Genomic DNA, 27,467 nt, shown 5'->3' on the forward strand with positions numbered 1-27,467 from the left:
AATTTCTACATAATGATAGCTGGAGGGAAAACACCTGATAACTGCTCCAATTTTATCATTTGATTATAGATCTATAGCAGCGTCTGTCTGTCACAGAATAAGACACAAAACCCATTAATTTCTGAAAGAACAGAACTGACATAAAGGGACAATAGAAACAGCTGTAGCCTGCAGAATATGAATATGAATAAATAAAATGTTGCTTATTTAGTTTGTGAAAGTCTGACGTGCTTTTCAGGCTCAGGATGATCTTATAGGAGACACGCAGTTGTGCAGCGTCATATTTTCCTGAAGGAGCTGAGATGTCCTTAAACGGAGAAGAAGAAAGGAGAAGCCTCTTGGCTTATGAAGGAAAAAAAGTAACGAGAGTGTTTTTTATGATTGATTCATGATTCAGTCATTTTCATTTTATGAACAAAAATGATCAACTGCTGTTGTGCTTTCATTCTTGCTCCACAAGTAGTTTTGCTGATCCACTGTATTACAACAACAGCCCGACTGCTTACTGTCCCGTCAGATCAGCTGACCAATCAATAAACACATTGAATCAAAGGGGTGTTTTGCTATCCGGTAAAAAAACTTCGGCATTAGATACACCTGTGGTTCCTTGCTCTAAGCTCCTCCAGGAGCCTCCTCTCTCCTCGCTCCTAGTCTCCTCAAGGTGCATTTAAAGGATTGGAATATCCTCCATGATGGCGGAGTGAGATCGGTTTCCGGGTCATGGAGGAAAGAGGACACAAGGAAACACAGAATTAGCGTAATGAAAGGTCAAATGTTGAGGCCAACCACTTTATGTACCAGCAGGCATGAAAGAGCTTTTCTTTGTTTGAACAAATCAAGAACAGCAAGCCACAATGCTGAAAAGGATTGACTACACATTTTTCCAATGATTTAATGCACAAATGAAAAACATCTCCTTCGAGCCGGAGTTGAACCAGCGACCTAAGGATGACTACCGTTTTCCACCTACAGTCCTCCGCTCTACCAACTGAGCTATCGAAGGGAGCACATCCTGAACCATTGTTCAGGATTTGCATGGGAGCAGAAAATTAATTTTGGGAAAACTTCACCATTATGAGTTGAACATGGAAAGCAATCACCTGTATTACATTAAATGTGTCTTTAAAACAACATTAATCACAAACTACTACTACACATGGTGAACACGACCCCTCTGGGCTAGGTGATATCAATTTCGACATAGAGGCCGGCAAGGTACTGCGCCACCTGACGTGGAAGAGCTTTTTTCAGTCCCAGAAGATGAAGCAATGAACCCCATATGCCTGAAAACCATTGCCTTGAGTATTCTTCCAACACTAATAATTTACAAATGAAAAACACCTCCTTCGAGCCGGAGTTGAACCAGCGACCTAAGGATGACTACCGTTTTCCACCTACAGTCCTCCGCTCTACCAACTGAGCTATCGAAGGGAGGATCTCCTGTACCATCGTTCAGGTTTTGCATGGGAACACAAACTGATGTTTGATTGACTTCATTTTGGGAAAATTTCATCACTATGAATTGACCATGGAAAACAACCACCTGTATTACATTCAATGTGTCTTTAAAAGGACAATACTCATCACAAACTTACTACTAATCTAGTTAAAGTCATTGAAGAACCACTACACATTGTGAACACAACCCCCCCGGGCTAGGTGATATCAATTTCGACATAAGGGTTGGCCAGGTGTTCACCACCTGACGTGGAAGGGCTTTTTTCAGTCCCAGAAGATGAACCCCATGTGCCTGAAAACCATTGCCTTGAATATTCTTCCAACACTAACAACGTACAAATGAAAAACAGCTCCTTCGAGCCGGAGTTGAACCAGCGACCTAAGGATAACTGCCTTTATCAACCTACAGTCCTCCGCTCTACCAACTGAGCTATCGAAGGTTGGGCCTCCCATAACATCGTTCAGGTTTTGCATCGGAACACAAAATGGTGTTTGACGAAATTTTGTTCAGCAAAACTTCACCATTATGAGCTGAACATGGAAACAGACAACTGTCTTACCCTATATGAACAAATTTCATGACAAACGTACTACCGATCTACTTAAATCCCTAGAACAACCACTACACACAGTCAACATGAGCTCTCCCCGGCTAGGTGCTACAACATAGTGCACCCTCCGACGTTGAAGGGCTTATTTTAGTCCGAACAGATGAGGCAATGAACCCCACGTGCTGGAAATGCTTGCCTTGATATTCTTCCGATGTTAACAAGGAACAAACACCTCCTTCCAGCCAGAATTGAACCAGCGACTTAAGGATTTCTGCCATTATCAATCTACAGTCCTCTGCTCTCTGAACTGAGCTATCCAGTATATCGTGTACCTTTCTTCAGGTTTTGCATGGGTGCAGACATTGATGTCTGACCAAACTTTGTTTAGTAAGACCTCAACATTGGAATGCGTTAAACATGACAAACAGCCGTCCCTTTTTCACCCTACATGTTTGCTTGAAGCAAGAACGTTTATGAGGAACAAACTAACTATTTACTTAAACTCACCACCAAACCACTAAAAATGTCCTCTTAGTTTGTCTAACTTCTATAAGGTCCAACAGTGAGGCCAACCACTTTATGTACCACCAGGCGTGGAAGAGCTTTTCTTTGTGTGAACAAATCAAGAACGGCAAGCCACAATGCTGAAAAGGATTGACTACACATTTTTCCAATGATTTAATGCACAAATGAAAAACATCTCCTTCGAGCTGGAGTTGAACCAGCGACCTAAGGATGACTACCGTTTTCCACCTACAGTCCTCCGCTCTACCAACTGAGCTATCGAAGGGAGCGCATCCTGAACCATTGTTCAGGTTTTGCATGGGAGCAGAAAATTAATTTTGGGAAAACTTCACCATTATGAGTTGAACATGGAAAGCAATCACCTGTATTACATTAAATGTGTCTTTAAAACATTAATCACAAACTACTACTACACATGGTGAACACGACCCCTCTGGGCTAGGTGATATCAATTTCGACATAGAGGCCGGCAAGGTACTGCGCCACCTGACGTGGAAGAGCTTTTTTCAGTCCCAGAAGATGAAGCAATGAACCCCATATGCCTGAAAACCATTGCCTTGAGTATTCTTCCAACACTAATAATTTACAAATGAAAAACACCTCCTTCGAGCCGGAGTTGAACCAGCGACCTAAGGATGACTACCGTTTTCCACCTACAGTCCTCCGCTCTACCAACTGAGCTATCGAAGGGAGGATCTCCTGTACCATCGTTCAGGTTTTGCATGGGAACACAAACTGATGTTTGATTGACTTCATTTTGGGAAAATTTCATCACTATGAATTGACCATGGAAAACAACCACCTGTATTACATTCAATGTGTCTTTAAAAGGACAATACTCATCACAAACTTACTACTAATCTAGTTAAAGTCATTGAAGAACCACTACACATTGTGAACACAACCCCCCCGGGCTAGGTGATATCAATTTCGACATAAGGGTTGGCCAGGTGTTCACCACCTGACGTGGAAGGGCTTTTTTCAGTCCCAGAAGATGAACCCCATGTGCCTGAAAACCATTGCCTTGAATATTCTTCCAACACTAACAACGTACAAATGAAAAACAGCTCCTTCGAGCCGGAGTTGAACCAGCGACCTAAGGATAACTGCCTTTATCAACCTACAGTCCTCCGCTCTACCAACTGAGCTATCGAAGGTTGGGCCTCCCATAACATCGTTCAGGTTTTGCATCGGAACACAAAATGGTGTTTGACGAAATTTTGTTCAGCAAAACTTCACCATTATGAGCTGAACATGGAAACAGACAACTGTCTTACCCTATATGAACAAATTTCATGACAAACGTACTACCGATCTACTTAAATCCCTAGAACAACCACTACACACAGTCAACATGAGCTCTCCCCGGCTAGGTGCTACAACATAGTGCACCCTCCGACGTTGAAGGGCTTATTTTAGTCCGAACAGATGAGGCAATGAACCCCACGTGCTGGAAATGCTTGCCTTGATATTCTTCCGATGTTAACAAGGAACAAACACCTCCTTCCAGCCAGAATTGAACCAGCGACTTAAGGATTTCTGCCATTATCAATCTACAGTCCTCTGCTCTCTGAACTGAGCTATCCAGTATATCGTGTACCTTTCTTCAGGTTTTGCATGGGTGCAGACATTGATGTCTGACCAAACTTTGTTTAGTAAGACCTCAACATTGGAATGCGTTAAACATGACAAACAGCCGTCCCTTTTTCACCCTACATGTTTGCTTGAAGCAAGAACGTTTATGAGGAACAAACTAACTATTTACTTAAACTCACCACCAAACCACTAAAAATGTCCTCTTAGTTTGTCTAACTTCTATAAGGTCCAACAGTGAGGCCAACCACTTTATGTACCACCAGGCGTGGAAGAGCTTTTCTTTGTGTGAACAAATCAAGAACGGCAAGCCACAATGCTGAAAAGGATTGACTACACATTTTTCCAATGATTTAATGCACAAATGAAAAACATCTCCTTCGAGCTGGAGTTGAACCAGCGACCTAAGGATGACTACCGTTTTCCACCTACAGTCCTCCGCTCTACCAACTGAGCTATCGAAGGGAGCGCATCCTGAACCATTGTTCAGGTTTTGCATGGGAGCAGAAAATTAATTTTGGGAAAACTTCACCATTATGAGTTGAACATGGAAAGCAATCACCTGTATTACATTAAATGTGTCTTTAAAACATTAATCACAAACTACTACTACACATGGTGAACACGACCCCTCTGGGCTAGGTGATATCAATTTCGACATAGAGGCCGGCAAGGTACTGCGCCACCTGACGTGGAAGAGCTTTTTTCAGTCCCAGAAGATGAAGCAATGAACCCCATATGCCTGAAAACCATTGCCTTGAGTATTCTTCCAACACTAATAATTTACAAATGAAAAACACCTCCTTCGAGCCGGAGTTGAACCAGCGACCTAAGGATAACTGCCATTATCAACCTACAGTCCTCCGCTCTACCAACTGAGCTATCGAAGGGAGGATCTCCTGTACCATCGTTCAGGTTTTTCATGGGAACACAAACTGGTGTTTGACCAAATTCTGTTTGGCAAAACTTCACCATTATGAGTTGAACATGGAAAACAACCACATGTATTACATTCAATGTGTCTTTAAAAAGGACAATATTCATCACAAACTTACTACTAATCTACTCAATGTCATTGAAGAACCACTACACATTGTGAACATGACCTCCCCTGGGCTAGGTGATATCAATTTCGACATAGAGGTTGGCCAGGTGTTCACCACCTGACGTGGAAGGGCTTTTTTCAGTCCCAGAAGATGAAGCAATGAACCCCATATGCCTGAAAACCATTGCCTTGAGTATTCTTCCAACACTAATAATTTACAAATGAAAAACACCTCCTTCGAGCCGGAGTTGAACCAGCGACCTAAGGATAACTGCTATTATCAACCTACAGTCCTCCGCTCTACCAACTGAGCTATCGAAGGGAGGATCTCCTGTACCATTGTTCAGGTTTTTCATGGGAACACAAACTGGTGTTTGACCAAATTTTGTTTGGCAAAACTTCGCCATTATGTGTTGAACATGGAAAACAGACAACTGTCTTACCCTATATGTTTGTTTAAATGAACAAGATTCATGACAAATGTACCACCAATCTATTTAAAGTCCTTGAAAAACCACTACATATGGTCAGCATGAGCTCTCCTCAGCTAGGTGCTACAACATACTGCATGTACTGCACCACCATGTGAAAGGGCTTATTTTAGTTCAAACAGATGAAGCAATGAACCCCACGTGCCAGAAAACACTTGCTTTGATATTCTTCCATTGTTAAGGAACAAACACCTCCTTCAGCTGGAGTTGAACCAGCAACCTAAGGATGACTGCCATTATCAACCTACAGTCCTCTGCTAAACAGAGCTATCGAGTATATCTTGTACCATTCTTCAGGTTTTGCATGGGTGCAGACTTTGATGTCTAAAACTTTACTTAAACTCACCACAAAACCACTACAAATGTCATCTTAGTTTGTCTAGGTTCTATAAGGTCCAACGTTGAGGCCAACCACTTTATGTACCATCAGGTATGGAAGAGTTTTTCTGTCAGCCACAATGCTGAAAAGGATTGAATACACATTTTTCCAGTGATTTAATGCACAGATGAAAAACATCTCCTTCGAGCCGGAGTTGAACCAGCGACCTAAGGATGACTACCGTTTTCCACCTACAGTCCTCCGCTCAACCAACTGAGCTATCGAAGGGAGCACATCCTGACCCATTGCTCAAGTTTTGCATGGGAACAGAAACTGATGTGTGACCTAATTCATTTTGGGAAAACTTCACCATTATGAGTTGAACATGGAAAACAACCACCTGTATTACATTAAATGTGTCTTTAAAATGACAACAAAGATCACAAACTTACTACTAATCTAGTGAAAGTCATCGAAGAACCACTACGCATGGTCAACATTAGCTCTCCTCAGCTAGGTGCTATAATATACTGCCATGTAGTGCACCACCTGACATGGAAGGGATTATTTTAGTCGGAACAGATGAAGCAATGAACCCCACATGCCTGAAAACGCGTACCTTGATATTCTTCCATTATTAACATGGCACAATTGAGAAACTCCTAGCTGCCTGTAGCAGCATTATGGCTAACTGCAATGGGAAATATATCTGGGGCAGCTTGTTGGCTCAACTAACTGCCCTGTGCATATTCATCTGCGCACGCCAGTTTGTTTACATGTACTGAGGCTGAATTTCACTGCGGTTTGAGTGTAAATAAACTAAAAAATCTATGTGCAATGGCAGATTATCCCATGGACTAGCTGCCTATAGCAGGATTATGGCTAACTGCAGATGGATCTAGAACCGGGGTATCCTGTTCATCGGTGATTAGTATATGTCTGATGCTGTGGATAGCTCAACATCCGTTGGACCAGCAATCTAAGGATAAATTTCCATTTCCATCCTACAGTCCTCTGCTGTACCAACTGAGCTATTGAAGGGAGTATGTCCTGCACCATCGTTCAGGTTTTGCATGGGTACAGACGTTGATGTCTCACAGACATTGGTTTAGCAAGACCTCAACACTAGATTGCGTTAAACATCTTAAACAGCCACCTGTCTCACCCTATGTTCTAGCTGAACATAATTATATCCATGAAAGTACTAGATCCCACTTAAAGCCACTGCAGATCGTTATACACGGTTGCTCAGTTTATTTAGGTTCTATAAGGTCTAATGTTGAGGTCAAAAATAAAAAATGCAATATACTTTGACAGAAAATACAAACTCTACCTTACCATTCACTGTAGAATCAGGATCAAACAGGTTAAGGATTTATTTGATTGAAAAGTTAGAAAGTGACAGTTTATTGGATGGTTGGTTGCTAGGGGTGGGGGAGTTCAAGATAGTTCTCCCTCATTGCAGTTTAGCTACTGAGTTACAAGGCTGGAAGACCACAATGTCTTTGGGTAAAAAAGATGGATTGGGGGAGAGATGCAAAGATAGATGTTTGGTTGCGCTGGTACATTTTTAACAAAATCTTGTAATGCTGTGCATATTGCACCATTTACGATTTCAATTGGTTTTCATATTTTGGTTTTTTTTGTGCAAAATCACTTCAGTGAATGTATGACTGTGCTACAAAGGCATTAGGGGCACTTCAGATGCCTTGGTGGCTGCCACACACCATTCTCCAGTCACTTCATTGGACATCTGACCACCTGCACTGATGTTGACTGTGTAAATTAGTGTAATACAGTAAATTGGAGGGATTTTGGCGTTAAATACAGTGTATTCCGTTTTTAAAATATTTAGTGTGTGATCTCATCAGTCATGTACGTGTTCCTGTGCCTAAACCAGTCCATATCAGTTGACTGTAGCAAAGTGGAAGTGTACCAAAGCACTTCTTGGCATCCACCTCCATGTCCAATCACTTTGTTCAATTTCGAGAGCTTTTTTTCTTTTTTTGCACTGACTGCATTAACAGCTGTTGCAGCTGACAACCTCACGGACTTTCTTCTGATGTTAATACTGCTGTCATTCTCCACAGGAACAATATAAACATCAACATTCATGAGTGGTTTTACCATAGACTGTAAAAAATATGGACGTAGTCACCGTCGTTTTGAAGCCTCGAGTTTAGCGATTTGACTGTTGCCATGTTTGATTTTTGGAGCCAGAAGTGACCATCGTATTGGACGAGATGGTGGAACTGACTATAGTGCTAGCTGCTAGCTCGGTTAGCACGGTGAATTTACAATCTATGGTTAACAGTGATAATGCTAATGCTAATTTCCACTTGCGAAAAACAGAGCTAAAACCATTAAAACAAAATGCACTCACCGGAAAAACTGAACAGCTGACTCCGTAGAGGTCCTTTTATCCAAACCAAACGCTTAGCAAGACTTTTTAAGGTGACTAAATGTTACAATTAACTGTCATGAACTGAAAACACCCTGGGTACATCCCAAGTCTCTTATTTGATCTTTCCTCGCTCCTCGCTGAACCGGAAGTTGTTCAGGTCCGCCATTTTGACGGGCGTCCCGGTCCCAGGTCTCCTATTTCTTATTTCGAGTATCAAGTAGCGAGTAAACAGAAAGCAGCCTTCACACCGGCCGACACAACCACTTATTGGATATCAGTCATTGATTGGACGCTGCAGCTGATCGGACTGATCTGATACATCACAACATCACTGCAGTTTTATACCAGTGTGATCGAGACAGATAACATTAAATTTAAGTGTACCACTCCCAAGTTTTATATTTTTTTGGTTTTCTGATTCATCATCAAGTTAAAAAAATATGTGTTAACTGTCCGTCTGATCAACAAAAGAACCATAAACAACTTTCTTCATTTAAGATTTGTCTTTTTCATGATCTTGCTGTTTCCCCCATGAACTGTTATTATGGATAAAGTTAAAGTCAGGGAGAGTCTATCTGCCAGCAAGAATCACAGTTTAAACACATTTATATTTTACATAATTTGTCAATTCAGTCACATGTGAGGCTGAAAATTCCTGAGCGTCAGGTTTGATATAAGTTACATAATTTCAATTTTCCCTGAACTATTTAGCCTAAGAAATAATTCCCAGTGTTCAAAAGACACTCTTATCATATTCTGGGTTATTAAATAATGAATTCACAATCAGAATATCAATAAATACAGACGCAAATAATAAATAGATAATATAAAGCATTCTGCCAGTTTCACATGCAATGGTTCATGTGCTCTAAGCAAGACACAGTACACAGTATACATACAGAATGCGGGTTTTTATTCATGTGCAGGTGTTTATTGAACAGGTAACAGGCTACAAAGAGAACTGATAACGAGCATCTTTATTGGTATTATCACAGTGCACATGTGTGAAGACACGAGCTCATCATCAAAAGTCCCTACAGCTGTTAAAGCCGACTGACAGTCTGTCAGTTTATTAAATATTCAAAGACGTGTATTAAACAACGTGTGAACTGACATTTGTGAGGGAACATTTACTCAACAAATGAAAATATTTCGGCCTGTAAATCAAATTATTGAGGCAGAAATTAAACCCACGGTCACTTATTCTCCGTTTATTTGTTGTATATTCATTGCGTTGCGAAAATCAACGTGGATTATTTTGATTATTTGTCGGGTGACCTCTGAAGTATTGCATGCAAACTTTATAGTATAACAGCAGCGACACCCTGTGGTTTAAATATTTAGTGCATTCGTATCAAGGTCAATGGACTCATGTGAGTCTTTTCACCATACTGTATATAAAGACATTATTGCTGATTTAATGCCCACATTGACACACGCAAAAGTGTGCAAATATATCCAAAAATATGCCCCAGATTAATTTTGCAGAGCATTTAAATATAGTAACAAAACTGGTGTTACCATTACAACAAAACCATATACAGTAGATGAAGTATACAAATACATGAACATGACATGTTAAGATTTGTTTTATTGAGCTCCACATGGCTGCATCAGAACATTCACTTCCATCATTAAAATGTGACATAACACAATGAAAAAAAACAATTCTGAGTCAATATTTCGTGTAATATTTGTTTTTCCTCTCAATCTTTATAGCAGCTAATACCTCATTGACAAGTTATCATATCAAGTGTGGAGTGGAGACTAAAAACCTTTGGTCCAACTATTTGTATAGTTTAGTCAAACATTAAGCTAAACGCTGATCTCTTAAAATACAACAATACTTAGTGGAGAAAACTGAACACATTTAGAAGGAATAAAGCTCTCTGTTGAAGTTGTGGGTGGTCCTGAAAAGGACCTTTGTGTTGTTGGTACAGACAGCGGGTTTACTTGGAGCTGGTGTACTTGGTGACGGCCTTGGTGCCCTCAGACACGGCGTGTTTGGCCAGCTCACCGGGCAGCAGCAGACGGACGGCGGTCTGGATCTCCCTGGAGGTGATGGTGGAGCGCTTGTTGTAGTGGGCCAGGCGGGAAGCCTCACCGGCGATGCGCTCAAAGATGTCCCCCACAAAGGAGTTCATGATGCCCATAGCCTTGGAGGAGATGCCGGTGTCGGGGTGGACCTGCTTCAGCACTTTGTACACGTAGATGGCATAGCTCTCTTTGCGGGTCTTTCTCTTCTTCTTGCCGGTCTTGGTGGCCTTAGACACGGCCTTCTTGGAGCCTTTCTTCGGGGCTTTCACTGGATCAGGCATGGTTGGTCGTTGAATTTCCTCAAACGAATAATTATCATACGTCCAAACGGCCTCTATATATCCATCTGATGCAAATTTGACTGCGCCGTTGCTCGAACAGGATTGGTTGACTTCTTGTTAGCTAACTGAGCATGCGCAACACAAGACACCGTCCCAACCTCTGAAGAACGATCTGACCGCCTTTTTTACTTATAAACCCAACTCATCTGAAAAGTGTCCACTGTTTATTATATAATATGCTGTACAAAAACCCATAACTATAGAGAAATAAACACATTGTATTTAGATTTAGTATCCTCTAAGCTCATATGTTTTATTGATCTATGATAAAAAATAATAATAATAAAACCTATGGATAGATTTTACTTCATCAAGTTTTTGGTGCTGTTCTCTGTGGAATAACAGTACTTTCCAAAAATGATATTAATATGAATTCTATTGATTCTCCTGTGCTGAACCCAGCTGACACATGAAGATCATGTAACCCCATTTATCATCTCAAAACACCTCAGATTTGTTTTGAGAAGTTTTCACAACCTAGTCACCTGAAAATAAAGCTTATTAATAACTTTCAGTTATGTTCAAAGCACCAGTAAATGATTTGTCATTAATTAAGCCCTTAATTTCTTCATCGTTATGGTGAGTTGGAGCATGAGCACAAGTAGGAAGAAACATTGAAATTATATACAAAAGCTACATATATGTAATCACTAACTTCTTTTGTACCTCCATAAATCATCTCAGATTTATTCTGAAAGAAAGGAGGGTGTTTCCACAATCTGGTCACCTAAAAACTAAACCTATTAATAGTTTGTAGTTATATACAGAAAGTGACTAATGATTTATTAATTAAGCCCTTAATTGCTTATGTACTGAGTTAGAGCATAGACAGAAGTTGCAGGAAGCATTGAATTTATATACAAAGGCTTCAATTGTTAATAAATTGTAACAGGACATCTCTTTGAGAAGGTGGGCGGCTCTTAAAAGAGCCTTTGTGTTTCGGTATTAGCGGGTCAGGGTCTGGTTTAACCTCCGAAGCCGTACAGGGTGCGGCCCTGCCTCTTCAGTGCGTACACCACGTCCATGGCGGTCACGGTCTTTCTCTTGGCGTGCTCGGTGTAGGTGACGGCATCACGGATCACGTTCTCCAGGAACACCTTCAGCACACCGCGGGTCTCCTCGTAGATCAGACCGGAGATACGCTTGACTCCACCGCGGCGAGCCAGACGGCGGATGGCGGGTTTAGTGATTCCCTGGATGTTATCACGGAGAACTTTACGGTGACGCTTGGCGCCTCCTTTACCGAGTCCTTTGCCTCCCTTGCCTCTTCCGCTCATTTTTACTGATCTAGTCTCTGATGAGTTAAGAGTCGAGTATGAGACATCTCAGCTGAGCGTCGCTACTTAAAGCGTGTCTGCGGACGTAAGAGAAGACAGCTGGCGCGAACTTTGCTGGGCGACGCCGAACTCAGCAGCTCCGCCCACGTAGTGTTTAAAACTGCATTACAAAACGTTGAGTCTTAATATTGTTGTCCTTTTATGAAAGCGGATTACTCACATAAAACATGATAAAACCTGACAATCTGACTGACAGACTGACTCTTCATATCGGTCTGAATGTGATAGTTTAACAACCGATGCAGCGTTTATGAAGTTTTTATGAACTGGACTAGCTGACGTTAGCAGCTTTATTTCAGCTTTATTTCCAGATGATGCACCACCTGATTTAAAATAGACATCATCTGAATAAAGCCGTCAGGAAACTCTATGCCTTCATCACAGCCCAGATCAAGGCCAATAATATAAAAACCTTTTGTGTCTTCAGGTTTGTGTAAGATTTCTGGTAAAATACAGACTGTCCCACATTACTTGCCCTTTAATTGCACACGTTTCTTCTTTATAATTTCATCTAATATCTCATTACATCTATTCATAATTATCTTATCTTACCATGTCTGGCTCTCCCTCTCCTCCTTCTCCACATTGAGAGATCTCTAACCCAGAGAGCATTTCTGGAGATGGCGGCAGAGACATTTTTAACAAAAACTATTTTCAATCTGGTACCAAACTGTATAGCTCCCAGCCCCCCCTCCCATATTCTTTGCTTTTATATAATGGGTGCTTTTCTTTACGCTAACGTGTCTCCTCGATTCCCTCACTTGCGTCTCTTCCTCGCGTCTTAGCTCCTCCCAACGAGGATGAGAGAGAGCGATGTGAGGAAGGAGGAATTTAATTCACCAAACGAGACGTCCTCGCTTACTCCAGCGTCATCTTGCGGAGACGACAACTACTCATGACGCACATCGCCTCAACTGTTAAATATGTAGAAGTCAGCTCTCAATATGTAGAACTTATTAAGTTCATAAACAGTTTAAACTCTAAAGTTTAAACTCAAAATTCATTCATACAATCAATTAATACTTTACACTGTTACTTAATAATTTCTACATAGTGATAGCTGAAAACACCTGATAACTGCTCCAATTTTATCATTTGATTATAGATCTATAGCAGCGTCTGTCTGTCACAGAATAAAACACAAATAGACAGTTGAAATCCGTTAATTACTGAAAGAACAGAACTGACATAAGGGAGCAATAAAAACAGCTGTAGCCTGCAGAATATGAATATAAATAAAGAAAATGTTGGTTATTTAGTTTGTGAAAGTCTGATGTGCTTTTCAGGCTCAGGATGATTTAATAGGAGACATGCAGCTGTGCAGCGTCACATTTTTCTGAAGGAGCTGACACGTACTTAAACGGAGAAGAAGAAAGAAGAAGCCTCTTGGCTTATGAAGAAAAAGAAAGTTACAACAGTGTTTTTTGTGATTGATTCATGATTGAGGTAAGTTTTAATTTTATGAACAAATATGACTGACTGCTGTTTTGCTTTCATTCCTTCTCCACAGGTAGTTTTGCTGATCTACTTTATTACAACAACAGCCCGCCTGTTTACTGTCCCGTCAGATCAGCTGACCAATCAATAGACACATCGAATCAAAAGGGTGTTGCCGTCCGGTAAAAAAACTTCGGCGTTAGATACACCTGTGGTTCCTTGCTCTAAGCTCCTCCAGGAGCCTCCTCGCTCCTCACTCCTAGTCTCCTCCAAGTGCATTTAAAGGATTGGAAGATCCTCCATGATGGCGGAGTGAGATCGGTTTCCGGGACATGGAGGAAAGAGGACACAAGGAAACACAGAATTAGCGTAATGAAAGGTCAAATGTTGAGGCCAACCACTTTATGTACCAGCAGGCATGAAAGAGCTGGGTGCTACAACATAGCGCATCACTCGACGTTGAAGGGCTTATTTTAGTCAGAACAGATGAAGCAATGAACCCCACGTGCTGGAAACGCTTGCCTTGATATTCTTCCGATGTTAACAAGGAACAAACACTGTGGTGTATTTTCATTGAGAGTCATGGTGTGCTAACAGACAATATTAAGCTATGCAGGGTGATTTTATGAACATTATAAGAAATAAGTGATAGTGTGTTGAATTCTTATTGATGATGTATATGTACTCTCACAAATAACAGAAGCAAGATATGGATACGGAAGTGTGGTAAAAGAATCATAAGTCAATCATAATTCATACACTGGATGAATTTGAGTGTGTTTGTATTACATGTCACTTTGCTTGGGTTTGCATTAAAGTCTTCACCTTTTTAAAAATACACTCTAGAGGAGATCAAGAAATAAGGGTGCAAAATGGAAAGAATAACATATAAAAAAAATAAAGTAAGGAGACACGTTGGCAATACTGGTGTAAAATGATCCCCAACAGTTATATAAAAAAAGGGACATAACTAGAGAGAACTGAATATGCATATCCAGTTCAGCCCAAAACCTATCTTGAAGAGTTTTGACCGACAACGAGTGACTAAGATAAATTATAATGGTGAAATTGGCTAAAGATAAAGAGGATGGACAATAAGTGTGACCTATGCAGACCCAAGGGTATAAAAACCTACGCCCTGAGGCCAGAACCCTCAGAGCGACCTGGTTCATCTTGTATGCACTGTTTGCTCTCCTTTTTTGCTGGCATTAAAGAACACTGTGCTGCTTGGACCCCTGACTACTGATTTTTGAGGAGTAGTTTTTTGACCTTGTGTTTTTCCAACTGCAATCCATCAATTTGACACGATAACACCTCTCTCCTGCCGGAGTTGAACCAGCGACTTAAGGATTACTGCCATTATCAACCTACAGTCCTCTGCTCTCTGAACTGAGCTGTCCAGTATATCATGTACCTTTCTTCAGGTTTTGCATGGGTGCAGACATTGATGTCTAACCAAACTTTGTTTAGTAAGACCTCAACATTTGAATGTGTTAAACATGACAAACAGCCGTCCCTTTTTCACCCTACATGTTTGCTTGAAGCAAGAATGTTTATGAGGAACAAACTGACTATTTACTTAAACTCACCACCAAACCACTAAAAATGTCTTCTTAGTTTGTCTAGCTTCTATAAGGTCCAACAGTGAGGCCAACCACTTTATGTACCACCCGGCGTGGAAGAGCTTTTCTTTGTGTGAACAAATCAAGAACGGCAAGCCACAATGCTGAAAAGGATTGACTACACATTTTTCCAATGATTTAATGCACAAATGAAAAACATCTCCTTCGAGCCGGAGTTGAACCAGCGACCTAAGGATGACTACCGTTTTCCACCTACAGTCCTCCGCTCTACCAACTGAGCTATCGAAGGGAGCGCATCCTGAACCATTGTTCAGGTTTTGCATGGGAACAAAAACTGATGTTTGATTGAATTCATTTTGGGAAAATTTCATCACTATGAGTTGAACATAGAAAATAACTACCACATTAAATGTGTCTTTAAAACAACAACATTCATCACAAACCTACTACTAATCTAGTTAAAGTCACTGAAGAACCACTACACGTGGTGAACATGACCTCCCCTGAACTAGGTGATATCAATTTTGACATAGAAGTGGGTCAGGTGTTCACCACCTGACGTGGAAGGGCTTTTTTCAGTCCCAGAAGATGAACCCCATGTGCCTGAAAACCATTGCCTTGAGTATTCTTCCAACACTAACAACGTACAAATGAAAAACAGCTCCTTCGAGCCGGAGTTGAACCAGCGACCTAAGGATAACTGCCTTTATCAGCCTACAGTCCTCCGCTCTACCAACTGAGCTATCGAAGGTTGGGCGTTCCATAACATCGTTCAAGTTTTGCATCGGAACACAAAATGGTGTTTGACCAAATTTTGTTAGGCAAAACTTCACCATTATGAGCTGAACATGGAAACAGACAACTGTCTTAGCCTATATGAACAAATTTCATGACAAACATACTACCGATCTACTTAAATCCCTAGAACAACCACTACACACGGTCAACATAAGCTCTCCTCGGCTAGGTGCTACAACATAGTGCACCATCCGACGTTGAAGGGCTTATTTTAGTCCGAACAAATGAGGCAATGAACCCCACGTGCTGGAAACGCTTGCCTTGATATTCTTCCAATGTTAACAAGGAACAAACACCTCCTTCCAGCCAGAATTGAACCAGCGACTTAAGGATTTCTGCCATTAACAATCTACAGTCCTGTGCTCTCTGAACTGAGCTATCCAGTATATCGTGTACCTTTCTTCAGGTTTTGCATGGGTGCAGACATTGATGTCTGACCAAACTTTGTTTAGTAAGACCTCAACATTGGAATGCGTTAAACATGACAAACAGCCGTCCCTTTTTCACCCTACATGTTTGCTTGAAGCAAGAATGTTTATGAGGAACAAACTGACTATTTACTTAAACTCACCACCAAACCACTAAAAATGTCTTCTTAGTTTGTCTAGCTTCTATAAGGTCCAACAGTGAGGCCAACCACTTTATGTACCACCCGGCGTGGAAGAGCTTTTCTTTGTGTGAACAAATCAAGAACGGCAAGCCACAATGCTGAAAAGGATTGACTACACATTTTTCCAATGATTTAATGCACAAATGAAAAACATCTCCTTCGAGCCGGAGTTGAACCAGCGACCTAAGGATGACTACCGTTTTCCACCTACAGTCCTCCGCTCTACCAACTGAGCTATCGAAGGGAGCGCATCCTGAACCATTGTTCAGGTTTTGCATGGGAACAAAAACTGATGTTTGATTGAATTCATTTTGGGAAAATTTCATCACTATGAATTGACCATGGAAAACAACCACCTGTATTACATTCAATGTGTCTTTAAAAGGACAATACTCATCACAAACTTACTACTAATCTAGTTAAAGTCATTGAAGAACCACTACACATTGTGAACACAACCCCCCCGGGCTAGGTGATATCAATTTCGACATAGAGGTTGGCCAGGTGTTCATCACCTGACGTGGAAGGGCTTTTTTCAGTCCCAGAAGATGAACCCCATGTGCCTGAAAACCATTGCCTTGAATATTCCTCCAACACTAACAACGTACAAATGAAAAACAGCTCCTTCGAGCCGGAGTTGAACCAGCGACCTAAGGATAACTGCCTTTATCAACCTACAGTCCTCCGCTCTACCAACTGAGCTATCGAAGGTTGGGCCTCCCATAACACCGTTCAGGTTTTGCATCAGAACACAAAATGGTGTTTGACCAAATTTTGTTAGGCAAAACTTCACCATTATGAGCTGAACATGGAAACAGACAACTGTCTTACCCTATATGAGCAAATTTCATGACAAACGTACTACCGATCTACTTAAATCCCTAGAACAACCACTACACACGGTCAACATGAGCTCTCCTCGGCTAGGTGCTACAACATAGTGCACCACCCGACGTTGAAGGGCTTATTTTAGTCAGAACAGATGAGGCAATGAACCCCACGTGCTGGAAACGCTTGCCTTGATACTCTTCCGATGTTAACAAGGAACAAACACCTCCTTCGAGCCAGAGTTGAACCAACGACCTAAGGATTTCTGCCATTATCAACCTACAGCCCGCCGCTCTCTGAACTGAGCTGTCCAGTATATCGTGTACTTTTCTTCAGGTTTTGCATGGGTGTACCAGCAGGCATGAAAGAGCTTTTCTTTGTGTGAACAAATCAAGAACAGCAAACCACAATGCTGAAAAGGATTGACTACATATTTTTCCAATGATTTAATGCACAAATGAAAAACATCTCCTTCGAGCCGGAGTTGAACCAGCGACCTAAGGATGACTACCGTTTTCTACCTACAGTCCTCCGCTCTACCAACTGAGCTATCGAAGGGAGTGCATCCTGAACCGTCATTCAGGTTCTGCATGGGAACAGAAACTGATGTTTGACCAATTTCATTTTGGGAAAATTTCATCACTATGAGTTGAACATGGAAAACAACTACCACATTAAATGTGTCTTTAAAACAACAACATTCATCACAAACCTATTACTAATCTAGTTAAAGTCACTGAAGAATCACTACACATGGTGAACATGACCTCCCCTGGACTAGGTGATATCAATTTCGACATAGAAGTGGGTCAGGTGCTGCATCACCTGACGTGGAAGGGCTTTTTTCAGTCCCAGAAGATGAAGCAATGAACGCCACGTGCCTGAAAACCATTGCCTTGAATATTCTTCCAACATTAACACGGTACAAATGAAAAACACCTCCTTCGAGCCGGAGTTGAACCAGCGACCTAAGGATAACTGCCTTTATCAACCTACAGTCCTCCACTCTACCAACTAAGCTATCGAAGGGAGGACTTCCCATACTATCGTTCAGGTTTTGCATCGGAACACAGACTGGTGTTTGACCAAATTTTGTTCAGCAAAACTTCACCATTATGAGCTGAACATGGAAAACAGACAACTGTCACTAGGTGGTATAACATACTGCACCACCTGACATGGAAGGGCTTATTTTAGTCCAAACAGATGAAGCGATGAACCTCACATGCCTGTAAACGTTTGCCTTGATATTCTTCCATTATTAACATGGCACAATTGAAAAACTCCTAGCCGCCTGTAGCAGCATTATGGCTAACTGCAAAAGGATATAGATCCGGGGTAGCAGGGTAAAATACAAACTCTGCAGATAGATACAAACTCTAGATAGAAAAGTTAGATAGTGACAATTGATTGGATGGTTGGTTGCTAGGGGTGCAGGAGTTTGAGATAGTTCTCCCTTATGGCAGTTTTGCTACTGAGATTCGAGGCGTGAAGACCTCAATTTCATGGGGTAAAAAAGATGGATTGGAGGAGAGATGCAAAGATGGATGTTTGGTTGCACTGGTACATTTTTAACAAAATCTTATAATGCTATGCATATTGTACCATTTAACTGGTTTTCATGTTTTTTCTGTGCAAAATCACCTCAGTGAACGTACGACTATGCTACAGAGGCATTAGGTGCATAGAGTGCACTGGAGATGCCTTGGTGGCTGTCAGACACACACCATTCACCCGTCACCTCATCGGATATATCACCACCTGCACTGATGTTGTCTGTGTAAATTAGAGTAATACAGTAAACTGGAGGGATTTTGGAGGTAAATACAGTGTCTTTTGTTTTTAACATATTGAGTGTGTGATCTCATCAGTCATGGACATGTCCCCGTGTCTACACCAGTCCATACCAGTGGACTGTAGCAGAGCATTTCTTGCTTCCAATTCCATGTCCGATCACTTTGTTCAATTTTGAGAACTTTTTTTTTCACTGACTGCATTAACAGCTGTTGCAGCTGACAACCTCGCAAACTTTCTTCTGATATTAATACTGCTGTCATTCTCCACAAGAACAATATGAATATCATATAGTTTGCAACTGCCATTTTGTATAAAGAGAAAAAAAGAGTTCCCTTTATACATCCATGTTTTAAAGCCTCGAGTTTAGCGATTTGACCGTCGCCATGTTTGATTTTTGGAGCCAGAAGTGACCATCGTATTGGACGAGATGGTGGAGCTGACTATAGCGCTAGCTGCTAGCTCGGTTAGCACGGTGCATGTACAATCTATGGTTAACAGTGATAATGCTAATGCTAATTTCCACTTGCGAAAAGCAGAGCTAAAACCATTAAAACAAAATGTACTCACCGGGGAAACTGAACAGCCCACTCCTTAGAGGTTCTTTTATCACAACCAAACGTTGAACAAGACTTTTTAAGGCGACAAAATGTTACAATCAACTTTCATGAGCTGAAAACACTCTGGGTACATCTCAATTCTTTTAATTTATGTCTCCTCACTCCTCGCTCCTCGCCTGAATCGGAAGTTGTTCCTGATGCGCCAAGTCTCTTATTTTGCTTGGAGGAGCGAGGAGCAAGGAAACATGAGAGCAGACTTCACGGAAGTCTTTTACCGGCCGACACGCCCCCTTATTGGATATCAGTTATTGATTGGACGCTGCACCTGATCTGACTGATCTGGTACACCACTGCGGTTTCATACCGAAGTGGAGACAGATTAAATTTAAATGTATCATTCCCAAGTTTTATGTTTTATTTGTTTTCTGATTCATCATAGTTAAAAATCGCTCAGGAATTGAATTTTCAGCCTCACATGTGACTAAATGGAAATGACGATAAATTATGTAAAATGTAAATGTGTTTAACTGTTATTATGGATAAAATTAAAGTCAGGAAGAGTCTGTCTGTCAGCAAGAAACAGTTTAATGGAGGAAATAATAGATCATGAAAAGAAAAATCTTTCTAATACATGAAGAAAGATGTTAATGGTTCTTTTGTTGATCAGGTCGACAATTAATAGATTTTAACCATATGATGAATCAGAAAACAAGTAAAGCATAAAACTTGGGAGTGATACATTTAAGTTGAATCTATAATCTGTCTCCACTTCGGTATGAAACTGCAGTGGTGTATCAGATCAGTCAGATCAGGTGCAGCATCCAATCAATAACTGATATCCAATAAGGGGGCGTGTCGGCTGGTAAAAGACTTCCGTGAAGGCTGCTCTCATGTTTCCTTGCTCCTCGCTCCTCCGAGCAAAATAAGAGACTTGGGACGCTCCTTTTCAGCAGCCTTTTCACCACTCAGGGGTTTTTGTTTTTGAAAGCAAATTGTTTTATTGGCATATAAAATTGCCCCCCACCCCTCGGATTTCATCAGGTGGGACAATGATATAGTTTGATGTGGTCACCAGCCGCCACTGTTATATATATATATATACACACACACATACACATATACTTTCCTACTATATAAAATAATCTTTTTTTAAAAAATGCCCTCAGGTTGTTTTTATGAACTGTTCATATTAAACAAAAACTTAAACTCCCAAGAATGAATACATAATGATTATTTAAGTTATTTTTATTTGTTATTTTAATGGTATATTTTTACAAACCATGCTGCAGGCAAACAGTAATTAAATTATTGTGTGACAAAATAATCTCAACTCAAGGTCCACTTACTAGCTTTTTCAGAGCTACATGATTGTCCTTAAGAATATTAAAAAACCAGCAAATGTGCGTGAATATTTCTCCCTCAAACAATTTACAAAGACACATAAGTAGTTCTGTTCTGACTGAAGTAGCGCGTTTAAAGGTATCCTTTGACGTTTCTGACCACTAGTAACGCTACGGAACAATGTTTTTATGAGTGGATCCCCACTTTATTTACCTTGTGCATGCATATAATGACACATATACAGGTGAGGCAATACACAACCATTCATTTCATGACCAGGTTTATCCTCTGATTTTAATTTTACTTTTCAGTGTGCTAATATTATGTATGTTTATCTGCAGTCATTCAGCTGATGAATGTTGAATTAAATCTGATAGAGAGCTGTCTGACAAGAAGTTATTTCACCTAATTATTAAAACTTTTTCTTATTTATCACTTCTGGCTTGTCTTTTTGATAGTCCTGCAACAAGCAGAAAACAGTCTGACATCAAATTAACAGATGAATGAATGACTGAATGATATTTATTGTCATTATACTCAGGTACAATGAGATTTCACATGGCTTCTCCTGATGTAGTTACAGTAAATAAATAAAAGAAGTAAAGCAGCAGTATAAGTTGTTCATTTTCCTCTGTTCATTACACAAACTATTGCACAAACTGTCTGTTGGTCAGTTTGATAGTGTTAAGAAGAACTTATTTGCTATTTTATGCACTATTTCAATGTTATTTTTGTGTCAGATGAAATTACTATTAAGATAAATGTAAAATGTTATTGAAAATTAAAGGGAAAAATCCAGAAAATGTATATCATTCAAAAAGCAATAAGAGAGATTATGATGATTCTCTGTGGTCTAAACAAAAAAAGGACTCTTTCATTTTCATTTTTTTAATGTTTATTTTTATGGACTTATTGTGGACATTGTTATTGTTATTGTTGTTTTTATGATTATGTTTGTCATTATTATGACATAATGGCTCATTGGCTCCTAATTGCTCATCAGCAGCAGCTCCTGACCCAGCCCAAGCTCTCTAAGAAGACGAGGAAAAACTCCCCAAAATCCTGCGGCCAGAGGGAAAATGGGAAGAAACCTCGGGAAAGGCAATTCAAAGAGAGATCCCCTCTCCTCGGATGACTGGGGGTGCTACAGGAACTACAAGTGGGAAAAAAGTAAAAGTATTAATGTAAAATGTCCAAAATAATGAGCCGAATTAGATTATTCCAATTAAAAACGGTCCAGCCGCACTCGTCCACATCCGCCTTCCTGTCAAAGAGAAAACAGTGCTAGTGGTATTCATGTAATGAGCGGCCGTAAGTGAAAACAAATCTTGATTGATGATGACTGATGATTTTAAATGTTTGTAGGTGTGTGTAGTGTGTGTAGTGTGAGTTTATCTGAGCCATGGGTGGTGCTGTAGTTGCTCAAGTGTGGGTCGCCGCTCGGGAACTTTGGTCAGACAACTCTGCAAGAAATCCTGGCATTCTGGAGAGAAAGAAGGAGAAGAAAGATGAAGGCAACAGCTTCAGCGATCCATCAAAATGTGAACTAAAATAAACAGAATTATGTCATGTTTGCCTATAAGCATGTTTTTCATACCGTTGGACAGCTTGTTGCTGATTTTTAGCTTGTTGCCCAGGAACTCTCTGGTCTCAAATGATGATTTCCTGTGCAGAATTTCATACAGGACTACTCCCAGCTGCCAAACTGTTGTGGGGCCGGCACGGTAGACACAACAACTGTACCACTCCGGGGGGATGTGACATGAGGTACCTGAAATACACAGACATAATAAAGACTGTGAGGATGAGGAGGCGGAGAGGCTTTCTTTAAATGCAAAAGTCACCGATCGGTAAATTAGTGAAGAGTGGGAGTAGTACCCAGACATCATACCGTAAAAGATGCGGTACGACGATCCTCTCTTAACGAAGCAGCTCAAGCCAAAGTCAATGAGACGGACACGTGGGACATCAGCGCCAGTCTCGATCAGGATGTTTTCCATCTTGATGTCTCGGTGAAAGATGTTTTTATCCTGAAGTTCTACTGTAGCGTCCAGCAGCTGTTTCAATATGATCTGAGGAAGAGATAGAGAGAGAGATGAGGGGAGAGGGAATGTTTGAAAAAACATCAGAGGATCTGCCAACATGGCCTGAACTTGCACACAAACACATATTCACCAGGATCCTCCAGTTACTTACCTTGGCCTCCTCCTCTTCCAGGCATCCTCCGTTGATCTCATTGTATGTGAAGAGGTCTACAGATGGGACTGGTCTCTCCAGGACCAATATGAGCTCCTCGTCCAGATCGTACCAGTCCAGCAGGGACACAGCTGATTCAGTCATTCCGAGTTTTAACATCACGGCGACCTCCACAGAGAGCTGGTTCCCATTCTTATCCTGAAACATCAAAACAAATAGAAGGTTAAGGGAAAGAAGCTCCATAAATACTCATAAATAATCCATAAGGCATTTAGTTCAGTCCAAGAAATGTTGGTGTTGCTCACTTACCACTTGTTTGCAGAACACTTTATCGTTTGGGACGTGTTTAATGGCTACCTACAAGACACAAACAGGTATTTGGTTAACACTTTCTGAACGTACTGTGTTGGGCTGTGTTCAGACCGACATGAAATATTATCCCTGTGTAAAAAAATGCAGCAAAACAATGCACGTTAAACATGAGAATGTGTATGTAACACTTACTGGTAAATTATCTGCTTTGCGGTAGCCGGCAAACACAGATCCACAGCCTCCTTCACCGAGCTGGTTCCCCTGTTCATATTTGGCCTCAAATTTTGCTAAACAGTGACAGAGACATTTTATTTTAGTTCAGTTGTTAGGAACATTAATTAATTTCATGTTACTTAAAGCCTTCAATAATCTATCGACCAACCTCTGCAGGCTTCTACTGAGGAAGTGAAGTCTTCCTTGATCTCTTCTTTGGTCTCTTTCAAGTCAACACTAATCTTCTTCTCCCTGGTTGGTCCTTCTCCATCAGCAGTGGCTCCCCTCTTAACGCCTCTCGGGGCCAGAGATGTACTGCACCCCTCTAATAGGCTGCTGCTGCTCTCTACAGATGAGAAACACCCAGAGTAATATTAGATTGTTGATGATGATAAAAAAAAGTACAGTGTTGGAGTTGAGATTTAGATATCCTCGCTTAGCATAAAGATTTGAGGCAGGGGGAACAGTTACCCTGGCTCTGTCCAAAGTGGAAAAAATATGCCTACCAACACCTCTAAAGTTGACGCATTTAAAAACACATTTCTCTCTTCCCTCCAGTGGCATCTATCCATAGTTTTGTTTTATTTGTTCAAGTTTATATATATTATAGATTTTTGACTTAAAAACCAACAGTTTGTGTGTGTTTTGTGGATTATTCATTGCATTTAGGGTGCTGTTTTTGCAAAGAGATGTTGCTTTTTTTTATTTTTAAATATAATTTGTTAATGCTGTGAGCACCAAAAATGGAATTTTATTTTTCACCTCCATTGTAGTGGGGTGAAGGGAAAAAATCTCAGAGACAGATATCTTAAAACCTTAACAAATAAAACCACAATATCTGCAATAATAGATACCACTAGATGAAAGTGGGATTTTTTTTCTTTGTAATCTGGGTTAACTGTTTAAGACTGAGCTGATCCTAATGCCCCAGTTGATGGACATTTCAGTGTTTTCTGTAATAATGAATCCTGATGATATACACTTCCATCTGTAATTTCACATGGTGAACCTACCTCTTCGAGTGTCCGTTGAGGAGGATGCGGACTTCCCTCTTTTCAGACCAACACCTTCTTCTGAGGTGTCACAAGGCTTGGCTTTAGAGACCCTTTTCCTCTTTTTGGGGGTCTCCTTGTCAGGACTGGCCTTTCCTTTCCTGGCCCTGGTCCTGCCATCCTTTGCAGCCTGTGGACTTTGTTGTGTCTGGCTGCTATTAATCTCTGCAAATGAGAAAACAGTGGAATATTAATTTGTTGTGAATTTTTGTCTCTAATTGTATAAAGTAATCTTTTTTTTTTTTTTTTTATCAAGACACAGTTCAGACTCAGATCCCAGATACCTTGTCAAGGTGAGAAAAAGGGCTCAGCAACAGGAATCTGAGAAATTAGTGCCAACTGATAAATGATGTAAATTAGTATAAATAAGTGATTGCCAGTTTTTTCTCACTTACTTCTTCTCCTAACAGCTGGAGATTGACAAGGTTTTGCAGAGTCTTTGTTCATGACGGCGTTTAAACAAGTTTTTAACACGATAACGTCGATGCAACGAGCGAATGTCGATCCAACGATTCAGTATCTGACAGTTTGTCTCGTGTTCTGAGGGTTTGATGAACAGAACACGGAATGTTGTGTCATGTTCTGTTATGACTTCACGTCTGTGACATCACACAGAATGCGTTTGATCAAAATGGCTGCCGAATATTGAATAAGATAAACTGTGTATGTGAGGCATTTAATCATGCATAATATTTATTTATATATAAGACTATAATGATGATTAACATTCTTTAAGTTTTAGTTAAAAATATTAAAAGTCAAAAACATTAGTATATACATATCATACACATATTACACACACACATAAATAAATAAATACATTTTATATATATATATATATATATATAGAGAGAGAGAGAGAGAGAGAGAGAGAGAGAGAGAGAGAGAGGAGGAGAAAGAGCAGTGTGTGAAGTGGTGGTGGTGGGGGGGGTGCAATTGGTGGAGGTGAAGTGGGGGACAGAGGAGGACAGGTGCCTGCTGTCCTCCGCAGGGCGGGATCTCTTCCATTGGACTCAATGTATTTCATTTTTTTTCATGCTAATCTGTGATTGGCCATGACACGTAAACTGACGCTCCAAGGGAGGCTGTCCTCCCTTACCAATCAACAACCAGAATGCAATATTGACATCGAGTTGGTCCAATGATAGGTTCCAGATTTCATCTTCAATTCTCTCCACCGTAAGGCAGAGTCGCAGCAGTAGATAGATCCTTGTTGTAGCTTGTTGTAGCAGCCTGAACGCCTCTTTATAAATCCATGGAAGGACTGTTAAGGACTGTTGTTAAGCTAACGGGAGAAATTATCTGGTCTGTGCAGTACAGCAGCAGCAGGACGCTGCCGTGGAGGCTCGAGAGATAAGCAACCGGAGAAACAACCAGGAGAGTTAGCTTGTTTGTCATTGTTGCTAATCATATCAGACTGGTTAACCAGCAGCCACAAAGTTCTGTTAACTAACAAACAAGATGACCAACAGTCACAAATGGACGTTATGACATGAATACATCATCTCCATGAAAGAAAGAAGAAGACGTCAGATAACGTGAGTCAGATACAGCTTCTCTCTCTCTGTCTCTTTGGTCGCTAATTTCATCTCTCATGGTCAAATGTCTCTGTGTGGCTGTTTTGTGTGTTTTAACTGATGTTAGCGGTGAATGTTTGTTATCATCGAGTTTGGATGATGGGACAGAGGCTGTTTCATTCACTGTTCAAAAGAGGAAGGTTTCATGCCTCATATTGCAATAACTGAGCATTGAATATTTTATATATTTTATTTTATTTTATTTAAACATTGGACATCTTAAATGTTGTTTTAATTTAAGACCATGGGCAAAAGTTCCTTGCTGTTTCTGGCTGTAAGTGTGTTACAGAATAAATGGAAAACAAAGATTTATTTGTCTCCCCCCTTTTTTTTCACTGATCCTAATAATGATCTGATCCGTGACTCAAATCCGCGATACGATCCGAACAATGAGTTTTGTGTTCATGTTAACACCCCTAGTGTTAACATATCAGCTTTGTAGACTATATTTTGTATATCGTACACATAAATAAGAGTGTGTAAGTCATGTATTTGATACATGCATTAATACTTTCTGATGTGAACCTACACTTTTAGATCTGTGAGTGTTTTTAGTGTTCAGTCTTTCTAGTATTCAGCACTGATCTGAACCTGTATCACATCATAAGCTTTGTGCTACTTTATATATTTCTGTATACTAAGAAAATACACAACATATCACATGTAAATCATGTGCTATGTTTTCTGTTTTTGATGAGAACATAAATTTGTTGTCACAATAGAACAGTACTATAAATTTGAATTTCACTTTGTTGGTAAAATGACACATTTGAACCACTCCATGGCTAAAATGAGCACTTCTTTGTTTAGAAACATTGGGTGCATCCCAAGTCTCTTAAATTGCATCCACGTTTCCCTTGCGTCTTTTCCTTGCGTCTTAGTCCCTCCCACCGTGGATGCAAGGAGAGACGCAAAGAAACCAAGCGAGGAGAGAGGAAACGAGGAAATTTGTTTTAAGAGACATGAGACGTCCTCTCCTCTGAAGCGTCATGTGAAGCGACGTCCGTTTCTGATGACGGCGACAGCTGATCACAGCTGGATCAGCTGTCAGTCGGCTTTAACAGC

General features: G+C 40.6%; 3 protein-coding genes, 1 long non-coding RNA gene and 15 other non-coding genes across 19 annotated transcripts in view; all 19 read right to left on the reverse strand.

The window, feature by feature from the left end:
* LOC137195964 (uncharacterized) overlaps positions 1-27,467 on the reverse strand; it is an 87,305-nt gene that overhangs the window by 43,979 nt on the left and 15,859 nt on the right. The window lies entirely within an intron of this gene.
* trnay-gua (transfer RNA tyrosine (anticodon GUA)) lies at positions 915-1,003 on the reverse strand. Its single transcript is given in 2 exon segments — positions 915-950; positions 967-1,003. It is a non-coding gene; the product is annotated as a tRNA-Tyr (tRNA).
* trnay-gua (transfer RNA tyrosine (anticodon GUA)) lies at positions 1,343-1,431 on the reverse strand. The gene is given in 2 exon segments: positions 1,343-1,378; positions 1,395-1,431. It is a non-coding gene; the product is annotated as a tRNA-Tyr (tRNA).
* On the reverse strand, positions 1,810-1,898 carry trnay-gua (transfer RNA tyrosine (anticodon GUA)). Its single transcript is given in 2 exon segments — positions 1,810-1,845; positions 1,862-1,898. It is a non-coding gene; the product is annotated as a tRNA-Tyr (tRNA).
* On the reverse strand, positions 2,711-2,799 carry trnay-gua (transfer RNA tyrosine (anticodon GUA)). Its single transcript is given in 2 exon segments — positions 2,711-2,746; positions 2,763-2,799. It is a non-coding gene; the product is annotated as a tRNA-Tyr (tRNA).
* Positions 3,136-3,224, reverse strand: trnay-gua (transfer RNA tyrosine (anticodon GUA)). The gene is given in 2 exon segments: positions 3,136-3,171; positions 3,188-3,224. It is a non-coding gene; the product is annotated as a tRNA-Tyr (tRNA).
* Positions 3,603-3,691, reverse strand: trnay-gua (transfer RNA tyrosine (anticodon GUA)). Its single transcript is given in 2 exon segments — positions 3,603-3,638; positions 3,655-3,691. It is a non-coding gene; the product is annotated as a tRNA-Tyr (tRNA).
* Positions 4,504-4,592, reverse strand: trnay-gua (transfer RNA tyrosine (anticodon GUA)). The gene is given in 2 exon segments: positions 4,504-4,539; positions 4,556-4,592. It is a non-coding gene; the product is annotated as a tRNA-Tyr (tRNA).
* Positions 4,929-5,017, reverse strand: trnay-gua (transfer RNA tyrosine (anticodon GUA)). The gene is given in 2 exon segments: positions 4,929-4,964; positions 4,981-5,017. It is a non-coding gene; the product is annotated as a tRNA-Tyr (tRNA).
* On the reverse strand, positions 5,406-5,494 carry trnay-gua (transfer RNA tyrosine (anticodon GUA)). Its single transcript is given in 2 exon segments — positions 5,406-5,441; positions 5,458-5,494. It is a non-coding gene; the product is annotated as a tRNA-Tyr (tRNA).
* Positions 6,182-6,270, reverse strand: trnay-gua (transfer RNA tyrosine (anticodon GUA)). Its single transcript is given in 2 exon segments — positions 6,182-6,217; positions 6,234-6,270. It is a non-coding gene; the product is annotated as a tRNA-Tyr (tRNA).
* LOC137195943 (histone H2B 3-like) lies at positions 10,180-10,725 on the reverse strand. The gene has a single exon (XM_067608673.1). The coding sequence runs from the start codon at positions 10,702-10,704 to the stop codon at positions 10,336-10,338; it is 369 nt and encodes a 122-aa protein (XP_067464774.1). The 5' UTR covers positions 10,705-10,725; the 3' UTR covers positions 10,180-10,335.
* LOC137195038 (histone H4) lies at positions 11,677-12,073 on the reverse strand. Its single transcript, XM_067607112.1, has one exon. The coding sequence runs from the start codon at positions 12,039-12,041 to the stop codon at positions 11,730-11,732; it is 312 nt and encodes a 103-aa protein (XP_067463213.1). The 5' UTR covers positions 12,042-12,073; the 3' UTR covers positions 11,677-11,729.
* trnay-gua (transfer RNA tyrosine (anticodon GUA)) lies at positions 15,322-15,410 on the reverse strand. Its single transcript is given in 2 exon segments — positions 15,322-15,357; positions 15,374-15,410. It is a non-coding gene; the product is annotated as a tRNA-Tyr (tRNA).
* trnay-gua (transfer RNA tyrosine (anticodon GUA)) lies at positions 15,784-15,872 on the reverse strand. The gene is given in 2 exon segments: positions 15,784-15,819; positions 15,836-15,872. It is a non-coding gene; the product is annotated as a tRNA-Tyr (tRNA).
* trnay-gua (transfer RNA tyrosine (anticodon GUA)) lies at positions 16,685-16,773 on the reverse strand. Its single transcript is given in 2 exon segments — positions 16,685-16,720; positions 16,737-16,773. It is a non-coding gene; the product is annotated as a tRNA-Tyr (tRNA).
* trnay-gua (transfer RNA tyrosine (anticodon GUA)) lies at positions 17,152-17,240 on the reverse strand. The gene is given in 2 exon segments: positions 17,152-17,187; positions 17,204-17,240. It is a non-coding gene; the product is annotated as a tRNA-Tyr (tRNA).
* On the reverse strand, positions 17,827-17,915 carry trnay-gua (transfer RNA tyrosine (anticodon GUA)). The gene is given in 2 exon segments: positions 17,827-17,862; positions 17,879-17,915. It is a non-coding gene; the product is annotated as a tRNA-Tyr (tRNA).
* Positions 21,925-25,496, reverse strand: LOC137195944 (serine/threonine-protein kinase pim-1-like). The gene is made up of 9 exons (XM_067608674.1): positions 25,221-25,496; positions 24,787-24,990; positions 23,943-24,119; positions 23,753-23,847; positions 23,558-23,605; positions 23,249-23,446; positions 22,944-23,124; positions 22,650-22,823; positions 21,925-22,535 (listed from the first exon to the last, which is right to left on the reverse strand). The coding sequence occupies exons 1-9, from the start codon at positions 25,270-25,272 to the stop codon at positions 22,444-22,446; spliced, it is 1,221 nt and encodes a 406-aa protein (XP_067464775.1). The 5' UTR covers positions 25,273-25,496; the 3' UTR covers positions 21,925-22,443.

Source organism: Thunnus thynnus, chromosome 13 (assembly GCF_963924715.1).
Source record: "Thunnus thynnus chromosome 13, fThuThy2.1, whole genome shotgun sequence".
NCBI lineage: Eukaryota > Metazoa > Chordata > Actinopteri > Scombriformes > Scombridae > Thunnus > Thunnus thynnus.